Source organism: Anolis carolinensis, chromosome 1 (genome assembly GCF_035594765.1).
Source record: "Anolis carolinensis isolate JA03-04 chromosome 1, rAnoCar3.1.pri, whole genome shotgun sequence".
NCBI lineage: Eukaryota > Metazoa > Chordata > Lepidosauria > Squamata > Dactyloidae > Anolis > Anolis carolinensis.
The window spans coordinates 257,918,688-257,932,737 of record NC_085841.1 but is presented as its reverse complement, the minus strand read 5'-3'; the positions used below and the strand labels follow the sequence as shown (position 1 = coordinate 257,932,737).

At 40.6% G+C, this 14,050-nt stretch overlaps 2 protein-coding genes across 7 annotated transcripts in view; one reads left to right on the top strand and one right to left on the bottom strand.

The window, feature by feature from the left end:
- Positions 1-3,449, top strand: part of vwce (von Willebrand factor C and EGF domains) — a 34,393-nt gene extending 30,944 nt beyond the window's left edge. For all 6 annotated transcript variants that reach the window (XM_008115852.3, XM_008115851.3, XM_016995561.2 and 3 more), the window contains one exon: positions 620-3,449. In XM_008115852.3, the coding sequence (XP_008114059.2) occupies positions 620-1,329 (710 nt within the window). In that variant the 3' untranslated portion in view covers positions 1,330-3,449. The remainder of the gene's footprint in view (positions 1-619) is intronic.
- LOC100567277 (pepsin A) lies at positions 3,450-13,393 on the bottom strand. Its single transcript, XM_003224113.4, has 9 exons — positions 12,385-13,393; positions 11,971-12,127; positions 10,905-11,022; positions 8,880-8,998; positions 7,662-7,861; positions 6,920-7,036; positions 6,483-6,627; positions 4,970-5,068; positions 3,450-3,720 (listed from the first exon to the last, which is right to left on the bottom strand). The coding sequence occupies exons 1-9, from the start codon at positions 12,438-12,440 to the stop codon at positions 3,568-3,570; spliced, it is 1,164 nt and encodes a 387-aa protein (XP_003224161.1). The 5' UTR covers positions 12,441-13,393; the 3' UTR covers positions 3,450-3,567.
- Between the last annotated feature and the right edge of the window lie 657 nt (positions 13,394-14,050).

Sequence of the window (14,050 nt, the reverse complement as noted above, 5' to 3'; positions counted from 1 at the left end):
AGACCTCAAATCAAACTAAATATATATTTAGCATGTATTTAGTAAAAGTGCCCTTTCAAGTAGAAAGAGACATTTTTGATCACCACATGTTGTTGTTTTCAATCATGCTTCTTATATTTACTGTGTCTTGTTTTATGATTACTCACTAGAAAGCAAAAATTAGCTTAATTTACAAGCTTGAATCCTGCAGCATTTATTACTGAAGGAACCTCCCTGTGAAAGACTAAATCTCTTAATCATAGTAAATACTTACTTCTGTCAAGTCTAGTGTGGTAAATGAAACCATTTTAGGGCATATACATTTCAACTATATGGTTTTAAAAGCTGTGATCCCCTTTGGGTCCTAGTTCTGGGAGAAAAGTAGGGTGAATGAATTAATGAATGATGATGAACATGATCAGAAGCATGACTCTAGCTCTCCAGAGGTAAGAAAAGGTGTGTATACATCTTTTCATCTCATTGAATGATTCATCCAAAGATGGTAGTGTGTGTGCCTGTGAGGATGCTTACATACACCTTTGTTGGCTGTAAATTGAGATTTGTACATAGGCCATAAACTGAGGTATCACTGGAATATTTCAGATTAGTTTTTAGTCCAGTCTTGGTTATTTCACAACAGATGATGTGCCGTCACTGGAGAGTACCATAAATGACTCTTACTTGGGAAACAGAGAGCCAGAGGCAGCCTTACAAGTATTTCCGAGTCACTCCATGGACAGAAATTGCAGCCACTGTTACTCCAGCCCTGCACCTGCTTCACTCAGTCCAGAGGTTCATCTTGCAAGTGCTTTGGAGGTGCCATCTGTGAGCCCAACTGCACACGGGAATGTTGAGTTCCAGCCAACAAGACAAGAAGATCCTGGCAGGCTGCGTCTCAACAGACCGCCAAGTGTCAAGCCTCTTTCTTCTTGGCTAGGCTATTCTCCAATGACTCAGATACAATCAAGGTCCACTATACACATTCTGAATAGGCTGAAAAGCATTGGTTCTCCTTCCACTAGGCCAAGTGACTTCCCTGCAACTCATCCAGATCTCCTTTCTCTTGGTGCAAAGACCACTGAAGCAGCTGTGCCTTCCCCTGCTGTTCATACTTCCTCCAAGCTCAGGAATTCTATGGCTGTCCTCTTCCAGCAGTCAACCATTCCCAGTCACTTCCAGCTGAAACTCCCTCCTCTTCAGCCAGTCACCCCCAGCCTAGCCTCTTCTCATGAACTTTCTGGGAATGCATCCCAGATACCAGGTTCATCCACAACCAAACAGGAAACCGAGGAGAACATCTCTACATCGTCTCCTTGGGGTGAAAATAACCTCAATAGTACCGATCCTTAAGTTGGAAGGAAAGCCAGGCTTGTTTTGATACAAAGGAGCATAACCACTTCAACCTCATAGGTGACGGAGAACCTGTACAAATAAGGTTGCCACTAGTGGTCTGAGCAGGTCCTGCCACTAGTTCTTCCTGACCCTAGCCACTGTCTGCCTTCTTGAAGAGCAGGTTTATTAGAGAGGGCATTAGTTCAACCCCAGCTAGTACTGAGGGTATGAGACCTAGTGTGCTTACCTCAGTCATATCTACTTGGCCTTCAAACATAATAGGATAGTGTCTCTTTTTTCCAATATTGGCATAAAGATTCCAGGAAAGCCTCCTGGCCCCTGTGGGGTGCAGGTGTGATAGGTCAAAAGACTATTGTTCACAGCAGTAATATTTTTTCTATGTATTATATCGTACTGCCCTTGTTGGTCACAAGAAATATGAAGTCTGCTGCCCAGAGTTACATCTCATAGCATGCCTAGCATAGATATCTTGCTGGTGCTTGCTGACTTATATTTGACATTTCAAGATGTGACAGCTCAAGCTTCAAGGCAGTGTAGATACACCACAAGCAAATTTTGACCCTGAATTAAAAACAAGCAGTATCCAACAGACTTGCATAAAAGCCAGTAAGGGTTTGGCATGTAGTGGTCCAGCAGCTGAATCTTTCTATGTTTTTGCAAGTGACCCCATATTTTTAAGAGACTGGTATGGGTGCTATGTCACACACCTCCTGACTGATCACTGGTTAATTTCTCAAATTGCTATAAAGTAGATAACATAACCACCCTACCTCAGAGAGCATATGTATACTGTACCAGCCTGTCAAGACTTGGTACTATGTCAGTTGTGACTTCCACAGAGCATCCTCAGGACTGTATTTTTAAGTTTATGCTAAGCATCTTCTATCAAAGAGTACTACTTCTTTTGTTTTACAGAATTGCATTTCATGGGGTTCCCTAAGGAAGGGGAATGACAAAATGAGTGATATAGATACACCTGTAGTGCATTGAAGCTGTCTTGAAGTACTTAGTATCAAGGCAATAATGGCATTATCCGATTTCTATTCTCAGACCTGTTGAATACATTCTCTAGTCAGAATTCCCAATATCCCCATAATTAAGAGCCACGCTGATATCATTTGATGGTACTCATCTGGTATTAAGACTTTTTCTCTGGTGTTTGATTTAAAATGTCTTTTTAATACGTGCATTCCTTCATCTATGCCAGCAATTGAAGAACATGTATTCTTAATTGGGTTGCTATGCTATGCTGCAAGATCTCCAAACCAGTTCTCATACTGTGGTTTTCGGTATATTTTGTTTTCCATATTTTGATATAAAAGCTTGACATTACATTGCAGCTAACATTTCCATTTGTGGGGAGAATATGATTTTTGTCTGTACAAGCTAAAGCTTATTTCAATAAATTTAACCTGAATTTCTGCTGAAATGCTTTTTTTAGAATTGAAGATCTTTAATGCTCATTGTGGAAAATGAAGAATTTAAATGACTAATTTCTGCAAAAGAAAATGCATTGTACAGATTGATATGAAGTGCTGCCTCGTTGCAAATTCCAAACACAAATGTGGCTCATTTTTGAGAAAACATTGTTTTTTCAGGCAGAAATAAATCAATTCTCAGAGGTTCATGGAGCAAAATTTCTTAGAAAGTGGCAGAACCAATCTCCTCTGACAGGAGAAAGTTAGCTAGAATCTCTTATAATGTAACAGAGTCTAGATTAAAATATTATTTGGTCAAAGTTACACATGCTTTAAAAAACCACTTATTTCAATTACACCAGCTTGTACATCTCTCACAAAATACTTTCACCATGTTTAAGCCCTCCAACATCTAGCTCAGTGGTTCTCAGATGTTTTTGGCCTACAACTCCCAGAAATCCCAGCCAGTTTACCAGTTAGGAATTCTGGGATTTGGAGGTCAAAAACATCTGGGGACCCCAGGTTGAGAACCACTGAACTAGATAATTAGGATATCCAGAGAAGAATGGAAATGAGAAAATCCCATGAATTAGAAAATGTAAATAATGTTTGAGGAAAACATGTCTGCTTTCTCAGTGGTGATATCCAACTGTGCATTTGGACTATGAAGAATGAAAACAAATAAATCATTGCTTTATATTTGTTTATTCTACTGTTAGTAATGTTACAGTTTGGTGAAAAGAGGCATGCTGACTAAATTTAGTTCCAAGAAATTAAATTTGTTAGGGAGTTGTTTTGCCAATGGATGGTGTCACATTCACGCCACAGGGGCCAGGCCAACCTGGTTGTTTGCTCTGTCAAAGACACAGTAGTACTGACGGATGAAGACATCTCCAAGGATCCAGAGCTCACCAGATTGAGTAGGGATATCAATGCCTTCAAAGCCAGGGGTGCAATAGCCATTTTGGCCCTGGGAGGAGAAAAGGGAAAAAAAACAAAACAATACCCAATGAGTGATGGATCTGGTGTACTATGCATGCAATGTGAGTAGCTTTGCTGACAGGAGAGATTTTGTCCAGAGCAGAGCTTCTTAAAGCTTTTCTACTTGTGACCCCTTCCTAACAGAACTATTTTCATGATCCCAAGTATACAGGTATATAAAACAAATATAAAAATCAAACATTTACTGATAATAAACCAGCATTTACGAGGCTTGCCAAAGGAGTTGATTTTCCTTTTGGGGGGCACAGCTGTATTTTGTTACTAACAGATTTGTGTCAATGGATGGCATTCAGAAACCTTTTTACTGTTGCCATATTTCTCATGACCCCAGTATTGAGCTAAGGGGGTCTGGGGACCACAATTTAAGAAGAAGTGGTCCAGATAACATAAATCAGGAGTGGAGATTATGTGCAACTGCCAGTTTTTCTTGCCATGCTTGTTACAGCTGCTTGGAGCTTGGTCCAACAATATCTTGAGAACTACATCATTCCCACTTCTAATTTAGATGCAACATGATACAAGTAAGTCAGATTTGGACTCTGTGAAATCAAAGCAGTTCCATAAATAAGATGTACAAGCATTTGTGCTTTACACTAAACACCAATTTTCTCCCCATCAGGCTCTTTCTTGCATTTAACCATGTTTTATTTATGCCTGCGTGACATGATGGGAAATGATGTACATAGGCTCCCTGCTAGTATAATAAATTTATATGATTACACTACTTGGTTAAAATATTGGTCATGTGTGAATCTAAAGTGATACCCATTGAAAATAAGACGCATATGGAAAGACTCCTTATTCCGCTTGCTGCTGCTGCTGCTGCTGCTGCTGCTGCTATTATATGCTGACTGGGATCTAAGCTTGGACATTAAACAAATCTTGTTCTTAAATCTTTATATCCAAGACAATGAACACTTCTTGAAATATTGTGGAATTCCTGGGATGCTCTGAAATGCTGAAGCAGACTATCAACATTATTTTTGATTTCATAAAAGACCAGGGCTATGGTGTGCCTAAAATGCTTGAAAGCAATTGTTTATTTTGGCCCTTTCATGAATTCATGATACTTCTCCCACATATATTTCTGAGGCCATCCTAAGTTAGATAGCACAAAGTTTGGTAAAGGTACTTTTTGTACTGTAACCCCCAGGCTTCCTAATTGTAGTTCAACAAGTATTTTTTTTCCAATCTCCCAGGTGAAACAGGACTCTTACCTGACGAATGTAGGCACTGGCAGGCAGAGGGAATTCAATGCCATTGATGGTGAAGATAATGTCAGGCAGGCTGTTCATGGCATTGCAGCTGATCATATACTGGTTCAGAGTAGAAGAGACAGAAAAGAAGTATTAGTCACATGAGGTTATACTTACAAACATGGGAGCAAAGAAAAAGGTTTATTGTCTATTCAGGATAAGAAATCAGTCCAGAAGGAAAGATTAAGGAACAACATAACTTAGGACAGTGGAACTTGGGGTAGTGGTGGGAGTGGTCAGTGTTGGAGGTCCACATCCCACCTCACCTTTTGCTTTCAAAAAACCTTCACATCATTTGCCTCTCCTCAAAACCTTCTGGACTAGCAACAATTCCCCATTGTTAATAGGTTTAACAATTTTCCCTGGTGTTTTTGACAAGCGCTACAACCCATAGAAGTCCCATTACAGAAAATTGGCCCCTGGGCTCATTAAAGTCTCCTACCCCTAAGCCAGAGTGCTAATTCCTAAAGGAAATAGTCACCCCCCCCCCCCCCCAGTTTTCCTTGTTGTTTCTGTTTTGGAGCAAAGTACCCTACTTAAGATAGCCCAACTATACATCAAGGTCATTTTTGCTTTTAATGATAACTTCCAGAACTTGGAAGAGGTCAATTTTTAGACAAAACACAAATATCCCAGAGTTTCTGGGAATTGCTATCTAAAAATTGTAACTTTTCCAGGCTCTGGTTCTAGTTTGGAATGAAATTCCTTAAAGTCAAAAAGGGTCTTTTCCTTGCCTCCAAGAAATAAGCAGCATTTTGAAAAAAAGAAAGTTGTCACTGAACATGGGGATGGGTGGGGGGATACTGGGGTGGGGATCACCACCTGTTGTTTCTTTCTGGTTCTTTGCTTTCATAGATAGCTTTTTGCACACAAGGGGCCATGCAAGTCACAAAGAGATGGTGTCAGAAATACAATAATGCTTTGCAAGCATTGTCAGCAATATTTGGGCAGAGGAATCCATTTTTGGGTGGCAATTACATGCCCATTATGGCTAGCTAGTACTATAGTGGAAATGACACTGCCGAACTTCAGTGTAGTTTGGCTAAAAACATATTTCTTGGAGGGAAAACAAAGTTCTTAGAGGAAGATGTTGAGAGCTTTCCAAATAACAAAAAAGTAAGCACTGTATATATTTCCCATTTTCCTGTATGAGCCCTTACCATCATTCAGAAAACCTCAGGATTAAAAATATATAGTTATTATTCCATTCCTCCACAATCATTGGAAAGATTCCTTTGTACAGTAAAGAAAATTAACAGGAAGTCAACAAATGAAGAGCCATTGCATACTTGCATTTTTTCATTACCTTTCTTCATAATCTTGCCTTGCATGCAGAATGAGTTAGTAGTAATAATTTAAATAAACACATGCAAAAAGGCAGAGTTTGGGTTAAACCCCACTTTTTTTCGTTTGTGTGGCAGTCTGCCTATGAGTCCCATGTACCTCCCAAAGCCTTGGTTATCCCTTTCCTTACCCCACCGTTGGAGGACTGACTGGCGCCAATGTAGTACTGAATGTTAGCAATGCCATTGGGAGGACCAGCCAACAGAGAGGTACCAGTGTCAACAATAGCTTGGCAGCCACCGGAGCAAGCGATGGATTGGCCATTCAAGGTGATGCTGAAGAAAAAAGGGTCACATCAGTGTGAAAGAAAGGAAATTGCCACTTTTTTGCTCACAATGTGCCATGGAGGAAACTTAGGGGAAATGCGCCAAGAAGTCCACTTGTCTTAGAGGATCCCAAAGCTTCTTCTTGGAGCTTGTTACACATTACCCTCATCTACTTCTTTTGTGGAAGGCGCCACTCCCTCCCATTACATTCTGCACCCTTTTCTTCTTGATATTATGTTGGTGAACCAGGGAGTTGATGAGGTTGGTGGGAGTTCAGTTAGAGTCAGATGATGGTGGTTACCTGTCCAGAGTGATCTGCCAGTAGGACTCTGAAGAAAGAGGCACCCAGTTGAGGCTTCCAGAATAGTAGGAGGTATCTACACCACCAAACATGACAAAGCTGCCACTCTGGTCATCACTGAAAAAGGAAAATACAGTAAAGTGCCAATTATATTTTCAGATTGACCATCCAGCCCTACATATTTTGGCAGACGTTCTCTGATATTACCAAGCCCAGTCTCCAGTCCCTGAAGGAGTTTTTAATGGGGTATTCTTTAGAACTGAATATATAATCACATGCATGTTTATGCAATGCATTAAAAAGATAGTGGAACAGTTTGCCTGCAATATTGAAAAGTAGTGAAGAGATTACCACAATTGCTAAAGCATTGCATTCATGTTGCTAGTATGCATTTCTGTAATCCCAGCTACAAAGCTAGAGTCACTTTCTCTTTGTGGAATGCTATGAAAAATAGTGGACTACTTGGACAAACTCACTATTTCACCGAAACCTGGCTAAAACACCTGGCTACATGTATGTAAATCCTGTTGAGGTTGCTCAAAGATGAAGTCAGCATCCAAACATTGGAAAGATGCTGTTGTGTGCAGTTTAACCCTTACAAGTGGGTGGAAGGAATGGCCAAATACCAAATACACACTCCATGTCACTAAAATGAATTCTTTTTCTGTTCAGTTTCTTGAAATAATTTTCCAGAGTTGTGTATTGTGACCACATTCTTTCCAAGGCAGCAGGCCATACTTACGAGCTCAGGTAGACAGAGAAGAGATCCTGGGACACCAGACCTTCACTCATCATGTTGTCAAAGACAGGGGTGGCACCAGAGGAGGCAATGCTGGGAAAAGCCAGACCCAGGATGCCATCAAAGGGAGAATAATAAAGGAAGCTACCAGGTTCAGTCTCACTCAGACCAAAGATCTGGTTGGTGACTACAATGCTTCCAACCTAGATGGAAGGACATAAGGACACATAAGGAACAGGGTTGTTCTAAGTCCTAACACAATACTTACATACTGTGTATGCAATGTTAAACCATAGGCCAATGCTGCAAACACAAGCCACTCAAGGTTGAATCCTGCCCCCCCCCCTCCTTTCCCTCTGACATACATCACAAAAGAAGACAAGAAGCATCAACTTTCTTCTTTTCAATTAACCATAGTTTATCATGTCCATATCTGGAACTGTGGATAATGTACACTATGATTTACTGAAATAAACCAGTGTTAGAAAGCAAGTTTTGATACTTGTTTCAAGAATGCATAGATTAAGTAAACTATTGATTGATCCTTGATAGCTCTATCAACAAATCATAGTTAATGTAAGCAAATATGTATAGTTTCCTTCTCTATAACACATTGGAAAAGATAGATGTGGTAGTATATGTTGACTTTGTTATTGATTTTTAATTGGGCAGAATATCTGATAATTATCAGATTATAATCTTTAATTATAAATGAAAATTATAAATTATAAATATAAAATTATAAATGAAAGATTATCATCTTTCACAGGACACAGTTTAAACAGTGTTCTCAAATCTTAAATAAGCTGAAATAATATTTATATGTTTCAAGGAGATTTGGTTATTTGATCTCCTGAGTGCAATATGAATATGTTGGACATAGTCAGGCATGCAGAATCCTACAGCTCCAGAAGATGAATGCCACCCAAAGGCAATGCAGGGTGGGCACAAAAAGCCCTTCTTTTTACTGATGGACCATAACTGTAAAAGCAAAAGACTATAAAGCATCTAACACAATAGAAAGTATGGCTGACTTCAGCTTGGCATTGGGAAGGCTTAGAATTTATTGTAATGGTTTTGCCAGGTTTAAAAGGGACTCAAATTTGTCTTATATAATTCATTCATGCCTTGAACTGTATCTTCCATGCCTCCAGGTAGATGTTGCTCTTGTGTATCCACCCAGATTGACTGCTAGTGATTCTGTAAGCCCCTGCAGTTTACCTGGACAGTATCATAGGCCAGGAATCCAGTCATGCTCCCGGTGCCATATGTGACAGAGACGCTCTGGCTGGTGGCTTGATAGGTGGAAGAGTCCTGGGGGTTGAAGCGGTTGTGGTTTGCTGCAAGGCAATCAGTTAGGCCATGAGACAGTGCCATTTTGTTGGTCTTCAGTATGGAAGAAGAGAGAGGCACCATTTTCAGTCCATTCCTCAATCTCAGTTGAATGGAAGTTGGTTCATAGGCTCCAAAGACAGTCCCAATTAATCTTTTATCGTCACACTTTTTCAGTTGCTTTTAAGGTGACTCAGGATGGATCTACACTGCCCTATAACCCAGGATCTGATCCCAGATTATCTAGCAGTTTGGGCTCATATAATCCAGTTCAAAACAGATAATCTGGGATCAGATTCTGGGATATAGGATAGTGTCGATCCAGCCTCAGTTTCTGTCTCTTCTCGCTTCCCTGCCTTGTTCTCAGCTCACATCAGTTATTGTAAACTGAGTTAAAATTGCCAAAATAGTTTGCACTCAGATAATTCTGTGAGGAAAGGAGGAGAGAGAATCTTGCCCTTCCTAGTAAGCTTAGGCAAAAGCAAACAGCTCCATCCTCTCCTAGCTTGTGTGCTATTCCTCATTAATAACTTTTGTCCTCTTGCCCACACTTTGATGTGGCTTGACCACACAGGTCCCAGTTTTAATTGTGAAGGTTGGACGGTGTGACTGGTTGTGAATTTGAAAAGAGGCAAGACTGTGCCCGTGCTCAGACGACTATTACTCTAAATAGCCTGCCAGTACATAAGATTCTGGAGTGGGGTAGTGGAGGAATTGCTACAAAAGGAGACTGAGAGATCCTCTTCTGGCCTGGAGTATAGAAAGACCCGGAACCTATTTATGCAGATAGAGGCAACAGAAATATATGCCAACTTCCCAGCCATTCCAGTGGCACTTTTTGGGACTTTAAGGTGGCTGGTAAAGAGGTAAAAATCCTGAGGAAGTTAGGGAATCATTAGGGTTACGTAATTGGATATCTTCTTAGACAAGCATCTAAATAATACAACTACAGTGTAACTAGAGCCCCTTCCACACAGCTGAATAAAATCCCACATGTTCTGCTTTGAACTGGAATATATGGCAGCGTGGACTCAGATAACCCACTTCAAAGCAGATATTGTGGGATTTTCTGCCTTGATATTCTGGGTTATATGGCTGTGTGGAGGGGCCCTAGGAGTTATGCCAATGTAACATCTTAGCAGAATTCCAAATTCAGACCCCACCCACAAAAACTAGCTGGATCATGTATGTATACATTCAATGTAATTCTATACTGATTCTCTTTGCTATTACCCAGGGCCCTTCCACATAGCCATATAGCCTGGAATAGCAAAAGCCCACAATATCTGCTTTGAACTGGGTTATCTGCCATACATTCCAGTTCAAAGCAGATATTGTGGGGTTTTCTGCCTTGACATTCTGGATTATATGGTTATGTGGAAGGGCCCCCAGAATCACTCCAAGACATTTTGCAGCCTAAGGTCTTAAAAGAAAAACAAGGTGACATTTCTTCCCTTCCATGAACAACTGGGCCAACTGTTGAAACTTTATTCAGCAATGATAATTGGACAGCGTCCTCTACTATACCTGAAGGTAACAGTCTAGGTTAGGAATCACAGGGCAAGCACTCTCCTCCAACACTGGGGTACTGTCAGCATCTGCCTTGTGACACAAAACTCCACTTAGCCTTAAAGTAGAGCTGGCCATCCTGCCCCTTCCCTAGGTGGCCATATAGGTAAAGGTATTGCCCTGACATTAAGTGCAGTTGTGTCCGACTCTGGGGATTGGTGCTCATCTCCTTTTCTAAGCTGAAGAACTGGTGTTGTCCAAGGTCATGTAGGTGGCCACATACTCATACCTAATATTACGTACGACCACCCTTATACACAATGAGAAGACAGTTCACTATAGTAATCAAGAAAAACTCAAGTTGTTGCTCAGCTCTGACAGTAAAGTTTCATGGAAGCTACTTACAGCAGGCTGAGCTGGAACAGTACACAGAAGGGACCCACAAGTTAGAGGAGCCGGTGTCAAAAAGGACTACGAACTGCTGGGCTGGAGTACCAATGGAGATGGTGCCAATGTACTCGATCTACCAAGGGCAGAAATGGTGCATGATAAAGAGAATGCCTCATTATTATCTATCACATTCCTTTTGTCCACCTGTCACCTGTGATCAAACATGTTCTCCAGAAATTTGAAATAACACAAAATCTCTGTTTTCTAAAAAAAAAAAAAAAAAAGAAGAATGTAGGCTAAACTTCCCCAAGTCTATGAGTGCTAATCCTATTAGAGGGGGGAGTGTTATCACCCGCAGGTCTTTATATCAATATATCAGGTTTCTTGCCTTAAGAGCAAAGTTCAAGTAAATTAGGTTCACCCTGTGTTTATGCTTTTCTGACCTTTTCTATATGTGATGGGAAACAGCAAAGAGACAGCACTTGGTGCTCCCACACTGTACTGTTCCCAAGGCTGCCATTAGCATGGTTCAGTAGAGATTTATGTGGAGTCTCTGGGTAATGAATGTTGGAGTCAGGACAGGAGTGCCTCATGGAAAGGTGGCATTGGGTGAGTACTTGTGAACAAACTGCAGCTGTTTAAGGAATGGGCAAAACCAGCCTAAGCCATTTTGTTGCTTCAAGCAAACATCCAAGCATCCTCTTCCATAACTATCCTAGTTATTAGGATAGTTATCTGAAGCTAGTCAAGTTATTTTGGCACCTGCTGGTTCAGAAACACCACAATCAACCCCCTCCTCCCTGGCACTAAAATGCAATACTCATAAATGTAATAACTAGTGAATTACTGTCTTTTCATACTGAAAATCAGCTGACTGGGCTCTCTGCGTCACTCTGCTCAGTAGTAGGGCCAGCATGTGAATACAGGTGAGGATGGACCTACCAAGATGATCATTCTAAATTAAATGAACAGTGATTTAAAGCATGGAACAGTAATCAGTTTTCTTTTCTCCACCAAAAATAAAAATCCAAGACCATTTTAGCTGTTATTTAGGCATATTTTTCTAGCAACCAATACTCACATCCATATAGTTTTCCAAGGGCTCAGCAGCATTTTCATTGGCAAGGCCGGGGAAGTACTTTGAACCCAAGTTATGATGATGTTTCTGCAGGTATTTTTCCAGCAGTCCATGTTCTTTAAGGTTTTGTCTTAGGGATTTAGTTTTCTTCAGGGGGACTCTACATAGAAAAAAATAAGAGTGATAAAAGGTGGGCAGGTAACAGAGGAAAGTTGAGAGTTGAAAGTTTTGGAGTTGGACTAGACTCCAGGAGACCAGAGAACACATTCAATGAGTTTGGGCAAGTTACATTTTCTCAGATTCCGAGTAAAGCAAAGGCAACTCCTGGCTGAACCTATATTGCCAAGAAAACCTCATGATAAGTCAAAATGCAATAGCCTGCTTTTCAAAAAGGAAGTCTGAAAGCCCAATACTCACTTGGTCACAAGGCACTGGGAGAGCGCCACCAGCCCCAGAAGCAAAAGCCACTTCATGATTTCTTGTGTATTCCCCAGCCGTTGATGAAAATAAATGAGATGTGGGTCCCAACTGTAGAGCAACACAGCTGGGTGCGATTCCTTATATACATCTAGCTTGGACCTTTTCTTATCATTTATGCAACTCTGATAAGAAAGGCAAACCTTTCTGATAAGAGGTTTTTAAAAGCTCAAACAAAAAAAGATTGGAGAACTTTCCAAGTTCATCCATTTCCAGTTGCATAAGAACCGTAACCTAAAAGGGCCCTCAGACTCATGTGACATTGCAACACCCTAGAAAACAGAGGCAGATATACCAAGGACATTAGTGACATGTGTCAAAGCCCTTCAGTGTTCTTAAGAGGCTTCACAAAGTGCAAAAACAGCTTCAGAACTGTGCAGAAATGTGTTTTCTTTACAGTGGGAAAAATTATCCAAATTATCATCTTTGAACTGGATTACATATATGAGGCCCCTTCTACAAGCGTGGCAGGTGGGAGTGAGAGAGGGGGCCTTCTTCGTGGTTGCCCCTTCCCTGTGGAAATCCCTTCCTAAAGAAGTTAGAACAGCCCTTTCACTCCTCTCCTGTCGGAAACAACTAAAAACCTACTTTTGAACATTAGCCTATGCAGAGGAAGATGAATAGTTTACCATTGATTCTACCTCATCTGACAATGTTTGACAACAATTACCCTAACAAATAGAAGAACTATATTTATATATTTTATACAGATTTTATCTGTCCATTGTGTTATTTATGCTGCCTGATTGAGCTATATGTTTTAGCCAAGGTGTTTAATCCGTTTATTGTAATTGTTTGTTTTAATGTTTTATTCTGTTATTGCACTTGGCATTGAATGTTTGCCATTTTTTGCTTTTAGAAGCCATCCTGAATCCCTTCAGGGAGAGAGGGCAGGTTAAAAATTAAGATTATTATTATTATTATTATTGTCATATAAAATCCAGATTATCTGCATTGAATCGGATTATATGGCAATGTACACTCATACAATTCAGTTTGAAGCAGATAATGTGGATTATCTGCTTTGATAATTTGGTTTATATGACAGTGCAGTTCCAGCCTGTGTCTACACTGCCATATAATCCAGTTCAAAGCAGATAATCTGGATTTTATATGACAGTGTAGATGTGGCCTCAGCAGAGAGAAGATGCTCAGGCCCCTTCTACACTGTCCTTATATCCTATTATCTGATCCCAGATTATTAGTTTATCCCTGATTATATGACAGTGGAGATTCATATAACCCAGTTCAAAGCAGATAACCTGGGACCAGATCCTGGGATGTTTTTTTTTTTTTCATGTCAGGAGCAACTTGAGAAACTGCAAGTCATAGAATCATAGAATAGTAGAGTTGGAAGAGACCTCATGGGCCATCCAGTCCAACCCCCTGCCAAGAAGCAGAAGTCGCTTCTGGTGTGAGAGAATTGGCTGTCTGCAAGGACATTGCCCAGGGGACACCCGGATGTTTTAATGTTTTTACCATCCTTTATGAAAAGTTTCTCTCATGTCCCTGCATGGGGAGCTGGAGCTGAGAGAGGGAGCTCAACCATGCTCTCCCTGGGTTGGATTCGAACCGGCAACCTTCAGATCAGCAACTCAACCTTCAA